This window comes from Eriocheir sinensis, unplaced genomic scaffold, assembly GCF_024679095.1.
Source record: "Eriocheir sinensis breed Jianghai 21 unplaced genomic scaffold, ASM2467909v1 Scaffold311, whole genome shotgun sequence".
Classification (NCBI taxonomy): Eukaryota; Metazoa; Arthropoda; class Malacostraca; order Decapoda; family Varunidae; genus Eriocheir; species Eriocheir sinensis.
In genome coordinates, this window is record NW_026111623.1 from 392390 (window position 1) to 404987 (window position 12598).

A 12598-nucleotide genomic window follows, 5' to 3' on the forward strand; every position below is an offset into this window, starting at 1 on the left:
GGATAGTAGCTCAGCCCTATACATAGGGATGAGGCTCATTTGAAATTGTTATATATTTGCAAAAAAAGTTTTACTCGCAGGAAATTACTTATCCTTTGCATGGAAAATACGGTCTTTGGTACAACATACTGTAAGTATATAACATAGTGCAGCGGCTGAACTATTGTTACTGTGTGTGTGTGTGTGAGAGAGAGAGAGAGAGAGAAACTGCCGGTTGAGATGATGACTACTACGTCATGGTTACACGTCACATGGACGTCACGAACGAGAGGCACCTAGCCTCGCTACCCGTGCCTGTGGGTTAGTAAGAATAGGTTACGATTTACAGTAACAATTGCCTCACACCAACACATTACACTTGGGATACACATTTAGTCTTCCTTACCCAAGCGGGAAAGACATTAACGCTACACACTGTATGGCAATACTTCTGTACGCCATGACAGTCTCCCATTTTCCCTAAGTCCGAGAGTAGCCACCATGTGGAATACCTACACGTCCCGCCTCCCGTACTTTCTGCACCTTTGTAGTTTAATACACAGTCGAAGGACCTACGAGTTTCGTTCTACCCTCCCTTACGGTGAAGAGAACAAGGACATAGAATCCTGAGTAAAAAAATCATAGCTTTATTCACTATTATTCTAAATATAAAGTAACATCACCATAGCTTTAAGGGGAGGCAGTGGCTGAGTCGACAGAGTGACGGCGCCGCGTTCAGGAGGACGCGAGTTCAATCCCCGTCCGGTGCCACCAAGCTGGGATTTTTCAGCCGCCGCCGAGTGGCTTAAAACTACCTACATGCTGTCCAGAAAAGACCACCTATCAACCTGGACCTGGCCCCTGTATATGGATAGCAACTGTGCGGGGGAGAAGAACTGGCGGAGACGATACAGAACGCCCAACCTCGAGGAAGCTGATTTAGTGAGCGAGGAGATGTGAAGTTTCCAGTTAAGATTTTGAGTTAAGGATAGACCAAGGATGTTTAGTGTTGAAGATGGTGACAGATGAGTGTTGTTGATGAAGAGGGGATAGGTGTTTGGAAGATTGTGTCGAGTTGATAGGTGGAGAAATTGGGTTTTTGAGGCATTGAAGGACACAAGGTTCCTTGTACCTCAATCGGAAATGATAGTAAGGTCTGAGGTTAAGCGTTCTGCAGCCTCCAGCCTGGAGTCATGTACTTCCTGTTGAGAGGGTCTTCTGTTGAAAGAAATTGAATAATGCAGAGTGGAGTCGTCGGCGTATGAGTGGACAGGACAGTTTGTTATGGAAAGAAGATCATTGATGAATAACAGGAAGAGAGTGGGTGATAGGACAGAGCCCTGTGGAACACCACTGTTGATAGGTTTAGGGGAAGAACAGTGACCGTCTACCACAGCAGAGATAGAACGGCTGGAAAGGAAACTGGAGATAAAGGAACTTGCATGTAAAACAGAGTACATGATAAAGGATCTTACATATAAAACAGAGTTATTAAATATATCTATAAGAATACTAAAATAATACTGTGAGAAATTTAAGTGACAGCAAATACCTAATAGTTTTTTATTATTATTTTTTGAAAATTACAGTCAAATACATACTTTAAAAAAATACTATTTTTCCTTTGGTGGCATGAAAATTATATATATATATATATATATATATATATATATATATATATATATATATATATATATATATATATATATATATATATATATATATATATATATATATATATATATATCATTTTACTGGTCAAACATCCAAATCCTTTTTTTTTCTGCAGCATCCAATGAAATTTGGACAGAAAGGGAGATACTCTGTCCAAGACATTCTGAAAATCATAAAAATGTTACAAATTAAAAGAAATATAATAAACTATGGGCTAAACTATGTCAATCATCATCTCACATATTATATTGACACCAGATGCTAAGTTTAGATCATCTTTTCTACAATTCTCTATATCTCCTTACCTATCTGCATCATCACACTCTTCTTGGAACTTTATCGAAGAAGTTTTTAGACATCTATCTGTATATCATTTCTGTCAAAACTCTTTGCATTCTAAAACCCTTTATGAATCTCTTTTTTATAAGTCTTTGTTTAAAATCACAGGTGATCTTTCACTAACATAAGTAAATTTGCTACTTTGTACTTTTCAATTTCGTTCACTGTTTCAATCTGTCCAATCTGCTTCAAAGAATCAGTACATTTCCCCCATATGAAAAACATTCGGCATTTCACATTATGTACTTATGTATCAAATCTAAAACATCATTCATAAATAGTCCTTTTTACTATTGTTTTCCTTTACAGCACTGAAGCAATAAATTTCAATCTCTTGAATTCCCACTTATTGGTCTCAATTCTGCTTTCTCCAGATATACCTTACTTTAATGTTAATGCTTACCTTTGTGAATGAATTATCTAATGTAATAATTTTTACATCGAACTTTATCTTAAATTTGGTAAAGGAGAGGAAAAGTTAGAAAATCAGTAAGAAAATCAATCACAGCCTCATTAGTGGAATGGTCCTTCACAACTGCTTACTTGTGCTAAACATTAATTCGGATTTTACTTTGAGAAATTGAAAGATCTGAAATGTGCTCAAGATTATATACTGAAATTCCAGACTGATTCAATGTGCTTGACACTTGAAAGCACAATAGAGCCTCCTTGTCTTAGGGATGATGATAATACAGGTAGGTAGTCTCTATTAAAAATAAGTCTGGTTCTTTAAATTTTGAATTACTAATATGATTGTCATATTAATTTATAACAGTATTCATGCTTTTGGTAGTTTTGCAAATGACTCCATGTATGACAATTTTTCTTTTCATCCTACATAAATTTTCCTCTCCCTTACACAAAGACCAGTCACCAGAAGCTGAGTAATTGAATGCATTTTTAACCAGACCCTTCTCTTGCCTCAACCTAATCTGCCTGTATGATAATAAAATGTTTATGATATAAATGAGAAAATGGACGTGTCCTCACCTTCTTACAGTGTCCATTATTAATGGTATCTCATAGCACTTGGTCTTATTTTCATCTTTCTCTGTTGATGAACTCAGGTGGGCGTTCCACTCAAGAAGGCCACGTTCTTTCTGTGTACCTGCAGCAAATGGAATTTTATTTTCTTCAGGAAAAAGAAGTATTATAATTAATTACAGAGAACTTCAATTTTATATATGAGAATCCTGTGAAATCTTAAATTTTACTACAGAAAAAGTTCATCAATCTGAGCTCCACCAATCTGATAATCCCAACGGTACAAATTTTGCAGACAGTAAATTATAACCTGAAAAAAGTCCAAATTTCTAAATCAGTCAATTAATCAATGAGGGTATATGCCAGGGGGTGCTATAGCTCACCCACCCTACAACGCTAACCCCAGAGATCCCTCTGAGCACGTCTCCATGGGTGGTCACCAGCAGGCTCACCCAGTTCCGTCAACACATCATCGAACCTGTCAAAGTCAGCCCTTACATCTACTAAGGGCCGATTTCACAGTTGTCGGGCACGCTCCCTAATCAAAGGCCCTTTTTTTTTAGCCGCCTTACCAACCTGGTAACAGGCATTAGCCTTCCAACACCTCGATCCAATTTCACAGTTTATGTAAAAAAAAAACACTCGTTACCTGTCTCCATATGTCGCACAAAACATCACTTTCACATTATTTGACCGTTTCATCCTTTATGTATTCGTGTTTTATAAAAAAGTACTATATTTCATTGGATTAGGAAAGAACAAATGATACAATTTACTGAAATAGGAAATGAAAAAAAAAAGAAAAAAAAAAAAAGTCCGTGATATTTCTTTGAGTTACACATTAAAAAGATTATCCATATTCTAAATCTAAAATTCAAAACAAAAAATGTATCAGATTAATGGGTAGCTACAGCATATGTAGTTAACTGAAACAGTTGAGCAAAACAATCACAGTGTTGGCTACGGTGAAGTTTTTGTGTGAATGTCGAATGCTTGACCTTGTTTTCATTGGATTAGAAAAGAAAAAATGTTATAATTCACTAGAAGAAAAGCAATAATGTTTCAGCTACCCATTAAACTGATCCTTTGATCCTTTAATAAGGTTAATAACTTTCATCACATATTTCAGGACAGTTCTGAGACTGTCTGGGATATCTTTGGCAGCCAGCGCTTCACGGTGGATGAAGCAATGTTTCCAAGTATAATGTCATTACCGGTTGCTTCTGATATTTTAGTAACAACCCCACTGTTTTTTCCAATCATATTTGCTGCTCCATCAGTTGTAATTCCTTTGCAGTTGGCCCAGTTCAGTTTGTATTTCCAATTACAGTCTTTCAACACACTGTAAATCTCTGATCCCGATGAATGCGTAGGAAAGGTTAAGCAACCGAGCAAATCTTCCAAAAGGTCATCTGCATATACGTATCTCACATACACTAAAAGTGCTGCACAGTTAGATATATCAGTACTGACGTCAAGCTGAATAGCAAATTCTCCAGCAGACTACATGTAGACGTGACACCAGCTGAAATTCTAAATTTTCCATGATATCACTAATCCGCTGTGACACTGGTGTATCACTGAGGACACATTTGATCTTGTCTGCTAGCTTTCCATCAAGAATCATATTCATTACATCCACAGACTGTGGATGTGGACCACAGTGGATGGGAGGATAAGTTTCTCACAGTATGTATATGGTACTTTCTCTTCAGTTTTGATAGCTTCAAACTTTCATTTGTAAGAACTTCACTGCAAGTCAAACACTGTGGTTTTGGTTTTCCTTTGTTTTGTTTACACGTGAAGAAGCCATAATTCAGAAATTCATCGCTGTACTGCCTAGTCCATGACTTAGCTTTCTTTTTGGCAAGTGGTTCAAAAGAGGAAGCTGATGAGGATGACGCCTCTCCCATGCTCGACACACGCCTCTCTGCCTGTGTGTCCTTATTTGGTGCACACGTACTTGATTACTGATCAGTGACTTTACTTTTTATAACAAAACGATCCATTCTGATAAAGAATTGGGAATAAAAGTATGTGTCACCAAAGAGGGGACTCTGCCTATGTTTATGATCACGCGGTAAAGACGTAACTGACACTGAGGATATATTAATTCCTGTGGCTAGTAAAGATTCAAGTTCTCAACGTGTAGGCTACTAGTCCTCTCTCTCTCTCTCTCTCTCTCTCTCTCTCTCTCTCTCTCTCTCTCTCTCTCTCTCTCTCTCTCTCTCTCTCATATTTATGACATGTGGATTATTAATATTACTGTATTATTATTATTATTATGTGGCGACCCACTGAATATGAGCTCGCAACCCAGTACTGGGTCGCAACCCGTACTTTGAAGAACCCTGCTTTACACCATACCACACATTACATCCAGCCACATCACACTACACATCACACCATCCCTCACACCACACCCAGCCACATCATGTCACACATCACATCCAGCTACACCACCACACATCACACCCAGACACACTACACCATACATCACATTAAGGAATACAACACCGGACTACACTACACATCACACTCAGTCACACCATGCCTCACTGCAAACCCAACCACACCACACCCAGCCACATCACATCACATTCTGCCTCACCACACCATACATCAAACCCAATCACACTACACTCATCACACCCAGTCATTCCATACCTCACACAATACCACCATATCCAACCACATCATACCTCTCACCACACTCACCCATAACACATTACACATCATGCCCTGTCACATCACACCACACCCAGTCACACCATACCTCACACCACATGACACATCACACCACACATCACACTCATCCACTCCATCTCACACAGCACCCCCAGCCACACCACACCAGATATTACAGACAGCATCGTCTCACTACACAACACACCATAATTCACACCACACCCAGCCACACCATATCATAAATCACACAGCCCCTAAACTTAACAGTGGTGTCCTGCAGGCTCTGTCCTATCTCCCACTCTGTCTGTTATTCATCAGTGATCTTTCCACAACAAACTGTTCTATCCACTCACATGCCGATGACTCTACTCTGCATTATTCAACTTCTTTCAACAGAAAACCCTCCCAAAGGGACTTACACGACTCCAGACTAGAGACTGCAGAACGCTTAACCTCAGATCTTGCTATCATTTCTGATTGGGATAGGAAGCACCTGATGCCCTTCAATGCCTCAAAAACTCAATTAATCCACCTATCAACTCAACAGAATCTTCCAAACACCTATCCCCTATTCTTCGACAACACTCAGGTGTCACCTTCTTTGACACTAAACGTCCTCGGTCTATCATTAATTCAAAATCTTAACTGGAAACTTCATACCTCCTCTCTCCATACTGACAGTCTTTTACCTCTTAAACTGCGCCACCATGTTGCCTCTCTTTCTATCTTCTATCGATATTTTCATGCTGACTGCTCTTCTGAACTTACTAACTGCATGCCTCCCCTCCTCCCGCGGCCCCGCTGCACACGACTTTCTACTCATCCTCATCCCTATACTGTCCAAACCCCTTATGCAAGAGTCAACCAGCATCTTCACTCCTTCATCCCTCACCCTGGTAAGCTCTGGAACAATCTTCCTTCATCTTTATTTCCTCCTGCCTACGACTTGAACTCTTTCAAGAGGAGGGTATCAGGACACCTCTCCTCCCGAAATTGACCTCTCGTTTTGGACACTCCTTTGACCTCTGTTCGGGAACAGTGAGTAGCGAGCTTTTTTCTTTTTTTACGCCCTTGAACTATCTCCTTAGCTGTAAAAAAAAAAAAAAAAATCTTTCGATATTTCAGTACTTCAATATTTCGATATTTCGATATTTTCATACTAACTGCTCTTCTGAACTTGCTAACTGCATGCCTCCCCCCTCACGTGGCCCCGCTGCACACGACTTTCTACTCATCCTCATCTCTATACTGCCCAAACCCCTTATGCAAGATTTAACCATCATCTCCATTCCTTCATCCCCTTCACTGGTAAACTCTGGAACATGCTTCCATCGTCTGTATTTCATCCTGCCTATGACTTGACCTCTTTCAAGAAGTGTATCAAGACACCTTTCCATCCGAAATTGACCTCTTTTGGCCACTCTATACTTATCGCTGTATGAGAGCAACAGTGAGCGGGCTTTTTTTCTTTTTACATCTTCTTTTGTGTTGCTCTTGAGTTGCCCTCTGCCGTAAAAATAAAAAAAGTGATGATATAGAGGATACGGGTGATGTTCATTATGTAATTATAATTGTAATTGAATTTGTTTTGAAGTAATTGTAATTGTAATGTAATTGCTATTTCCAAATGTAATTATGATTATAATTGTAATTCAAAGTTTATGAAAGTAATTGTGATTGCAATTGTAAATCATTTTTTCAAGTGTAATTACTCCAACCCTGGTTAAAAGAGATGGTGCTGCAAAAAAGAAAACAGGAACAGCGGAGGCTGTGCTCGCAACTGGAACGGGGTGCGAGCCTCGGCGGCTTGTATTCCCGCCTGGACGTGACTGACTCCCGTTCACCCTCCATTTCGGACGATAAGTCGGGTTGTCTTCGCGTTGATGGTCGAACATAGTTCCGGTGCCTCGATAATAGGGAAAATGTGGCTGTTAAAGCCCAGTGTGAAGCCTACACCTCGAGCGTAGTTAGTGGTTGCAGGAGTCTCCTTAACAACCGTAACACATTGATTTGTGCTTTATCTTATTTATCATTGCTATTTATTAGTAAAATTACTTTAATTCTGTATAAAATGACATAAAACGATTTATATATATATATATATATATATATATATATATATATATATATATATATATATATATTTTTTTTTTTTTTTTTTTTTTTTTTGAGATATGGGACGCAGTAATGGGATCCACATTAATTTCAATGGGGAAATTCGTTTTGGTTTACAAGTGTTTTGGTGTGCGAGCAAAATTCCGGAACAAATTAAACTCGTAAACCGAGAAATGACTGTACACCCATTATTAGAATGAACTGTCAGCCCCAACCCTCTAACCGAAGTGCCATAAGCACCTAAATCACTCACCTATGCCACGCTTGGAAGACATAATGAAGGCCAAAAGTCAATGAAAAAAGAACACAAACCAGAGAGCAAAGGCACAACAAACCAAAATGGTGTACAGCAGGAAATGAGCTTGCCTTCTTTCTCGGTTGAGCGCCTCGTGAAGACGTATTCTTACACCGCGGTGACGAACTAATTCACGCATGAAGTTGGTTATCACTGTCGATTTCACAGGAGTAGATCCCTTCACATAATCAAGGATGTGATCTTTATCCTTGATAATTGTTGTAATCGTTGAGCGACTTAAGTTCAGCACACGACCAATGTTCATCGCTGTTCCTCCCTTTTTCGATTATTTCACAATGTCTAATTTCACTTCCATTGTGATGGTTTTCCTTTTCTTCGATGCACTGCCATCAGAAGGGTCTGCCTTCCGCTTGGGAGATATAATGAAGGCAAAAAGTCAATGAAAAAACCCCCCACAAACCAAAGAGAGCAAAAGCACAACAAACCAAAATGACGTACAGTGGGAAATGAGCTTCCCTTTTTCCTCGGTCAAGCGATGCGTGATGATGCATTTTTACACCGCGGTCGTGAACTAGTTTACGCTTTAAGTTCGTAATTACAAAACAAATGTCATAAGTCAAAACAAGGATTTTTTTAATAATTTATGGGGGTTGCGTCGTAACCTAAAAATATCATATATCGAGGACGTCATAATCCGAGGACCCCATATAAATATATATATATATATATATATATATATATATATATATATATATATATATATATATATATATATATATATATATATATATATATATATATATATATATATACACAGTAAACCCTCCATATAACGGACTAACTGGGGGGCAGTTTAGTCCGTTATAAGTGGCGGAAAATCTAAAATACGTATGATAATACCGACGAACCTAATAAACGTAGGTATATATTTCTTTTTATTGTGTATGTTGTATGCACGTTGTCTGCATAGCCGCACAGCTAACTTGGCGACCCACTGAGGCTGCCAGGTTGGCAGTGGGGCTCTACGGGGGGGCCGTATTTTCCGTATTTTTACGGGTATGGGTATAATTTTACAAGTTCGCCTATCTCGCACTGGCAAACGTTTTTTTTTTTTTTTTTTTTTTTTTTTTTTTTTTTTTTTGGTAGTTTTCGGTGTGTTATGAAATAATCTGCTAACTGCTTCTTTCGCAGATCATTAAATCACTAAGTGATTGACTTTTCAATGCCCGTTGTACACACGCCGCCGCCCCCTGCCGCAGCTGCAAAATAGCTCGCAGAGAGAGGTTCAATTAGCTTACTGTTTCTATAATTCACTCACCGCTAACAAAGATCACAATTGGAGAAACTACAACAAAACCAGGCAAATTGGTGTTTTTCCTGCTCTGTATTTCCCCAGTGCGCATGCATGGTGGACAGCTGAGGGACTTATTTCTGCGAGGAGGCATTTCTCGCAACACCGGCCAGCGTAATGGGCCACCCCCCCTGCCACCCTGTCCCAGCTTGTGCTTCGTATTTCCGCCGCCCCACCCACGTGTCGAATAAATTTAAACTAACGAAACCCAACTTAAACCTAACTTAACCTACATAACGGGCGACCCCTCTAAGGCTGTGTCAGTACCAACACTCACAAACACTTGGGTATTTTCCATTACATTTACGTCTCCTGGATTGATGCACAAGACTTTCTTGTGTGTGAATACATTCTTTATTTAAATGGAAGCCACAAGGAAGAAAATATTTCATCAGGTGGGCTGAAAAGACTTCAGTAACCGAAGGATGGGACAGCAGATAGAGGGAGGAGAGCGAGGTGGCTAGCAGACGCTGTTGTAGTTACTGGGCGCCGGTTGGTCAAAAACTTTTCTCGGTCGGTCTGCGTGGATTTCTGACCCTCTGACTGTGTCCGTTATATCCGAAATCCGTTGTAAGCGGGTCCGTTATATCGAGAGTTTACTGAATATATATATATATATATATATATATATATATATATATATATATATATATATATATATATATATATATATATATATATATATATATATATATATATATATATATATATATATTTTTTTTACGTCGCGGCCTATAGCGCCGGTAGGCTTTTTCCCGGTGGGGCTTGATGGTCGGCCAAGGCTTCTTCCAGTGGGTCCTGATGGTCGGCCCAGCCCGATCTGGCGCAGGCGAGTGTTTATAGTAGCGCCATCTTGCATTGGCTCGTGCTGCCTCCCGGAGCTCATCTTTAATCCTAGAATCTAGAGTCCGGGTTGATAGGTGGTCTTCTGGACAGCATGTGGGTAGTTTTAAGCCACTCGGCGGCGGCTGAAAAATCCCAGCTTGGTGGCACCGGGCGGGGATTGAACTCGCGTCCTCCTGAACGCGGTGGTGTTACTCTGTCGATTCAGCCATATGTATATATATATATATATATATATATATATATATATATATATATATATATATATATATATATATATATATATATATATATTTTTTTTTTTTTTTTTTTTTTTTTTACGTTGTGCTGGTAGGCTTCTTCCCTGGATTCCTGATGGTCGGTCCAAGGCTTCTTCCGGTGGGTCCTGATGGTCGGCCCCAGCCCGTTGTGGGGCAGGCAAGTGTTTTATAGTGGCGCCATTTTGCATTGGCTCATGCTGCCCCCCGAGGCTCATCTTTGATTCTAGAATCTAGAGTCCGGGTTGACAGTTGGTTTTCTGGACAGCATGTGGGTAGTTTTAAGCCACTCGGCGGAGGCTGAAAAGTCCCAGCTTGGTGGCACCGGTCGGGATTGAACTCGCGTCCTCCTGAACACAGGGCCGTCTTGTATATATATATATATATATATATATATATATATATATATATATATATATATATATATATATATATATATATATATATATATATATATATATATATATATATATGATCTAAATTATATATAAATGTTTTTTACATTTCCTCCCGAAATCGTGCCAAATCTATTCTTCGACTTACCAAAACCTCTTTCATCCATATATAGCAAATGTCAAAAACTTGCTTTTTCTAATTCTTCCCGGGACTTCAGGAATTTTGCCAAAATATCTCCTCCAATTTCACTTCTTCATCTTTCCCTCCTCTTCTTAACCCTGACGGCAGCACCGCCGTCTCATTCATCTCCAAGGCTGAACGCTTCGCTCAAACTTTCTGTAAAAACTCCACTCCGATTCTGGGCATATTCCTCCTACTCATCCCCCCCCTGACTCTTTTATGCCTGTTATTAAGATTTTTAAGAATGATGTTTTCTATGCCCTCTCTGGCCTCAACTCTCAGAAAGCTTATGGACCTGATGGAGTGCCTCTCATTGTTCTTAAAAACTGTGCCTCCGTGCTGACACCCTGCTTGGTCAAACTTTCACCTCTGCTTATCAACATCTACCTTTCCTTCCTGCTGGAAGTATGCCTTCATACAGCCTGTGCCTAAAAAGGGTAACCGTTCCAATCCCTCAAACTACCGCCCTACAGCTTTACTTTCCTGTCTATCTAAAGCTTTTGAATCAATCCTTCACCGGTCGATTCAAAAGTACCTTTCACTTTTGACCTTCTATCTGATCGCCAGTATAGGTTCCGCAAGGGGCGTTCTACTGGCGATCTTCTTGCTCTCTTAACTGACTCTTGGTCAGTTTCTCTTAGCCGTTTCGGTGAAACTTTTCTCAGTTCCGCTAGACATATCGAAAGCTTTCGATAGAGTCTGGCACAAGTCTTTGCTTTCTAAACTGCCCTCTTTCGGATTCTATCCTTCTCTTCGTTCCTTTATCTCCAGTTTCCTTTCCGGCCGTTCTGTCTCTGCTGTGGTAGACGGTCACTGTTTTTCATCTAAACCTATCAACAGTGGTGTTCCACAGGGCTCTGTTCTATCACACACTCTTCCTGTTATTCATCAGTGATTTCCTTTCTATAACAAACTGTCCTATCCACTCATACGCTGACGACTACACTCTGCATTATTCAACTTCCATTAACAGAAGACCCTCTCAACAGGAATTACAAGACTCCGGGCTGGAGGCTGCAGAACGCTTAACCTCAGACCTTGCTATCATTTCTGATTGGGGTAAAATGAACCTTGTGTCCTTCAATGCCTCAAAACCCCAATTTATCCACCTATCAACTCGACACAATCTTCAAAAACAACTATCCCCTATTCTTCAACAACACTCAGTTGTCACCTTCTTCTTCAACAAACATATTTGGTCTACCCTTAACTCATGATCTTAACTGGAAACTTCACATCTCCCCTCTTGCTAAATGAGCTTCCTCCAGATTGGGCGTTCTGTATCGTCTCCGCCAGTTCTTCTCTCCCGCACAATTGCTATCCATACACAAGGGCTTTGTCCGTCCTCGTATTGAGTATGCCTCTCACGTGTGGGGGGGACTCCACTCACACAGCTCTCCTGCACAAAGTGGAATCTAAGGCTCTTCGTCTCATCAACTCTCCTATTACTGATAGTCTTCTACCTCTTAAATTCCGCCGCCATGGTGCCTCTCTTTCTATCTTCTATCGATATTTTCACGCTGACTGCTCTTCTGA

The 12598-nt window shown here is 39.9% G+C and overlaps 1 protein-coding gene across 1 annotated transcript in view; it reads right to left on the bottom strand.

Moving 5' to 3' along the window:
* Positions 1 to 610: 610 nt before the first annotated feature.
* LOC126991630 (solute carrier family 23 member 1-like) overlaps positions 611 to 12598 on the bottom strand; it is a gene marked incomplete at its 5' end in the record, with an annotated part of 59329 nt that continues 47341 nt past the window's right edge. The window contains 2 exon segments of the mRNA XM_050850323.1: positions 611 to 1816; positions 2983 to 3100. Coding sequence (XP_050706280.1) covers positions 1738 to 1816; positions 2983 to 3100 — 197 coding nt within the window.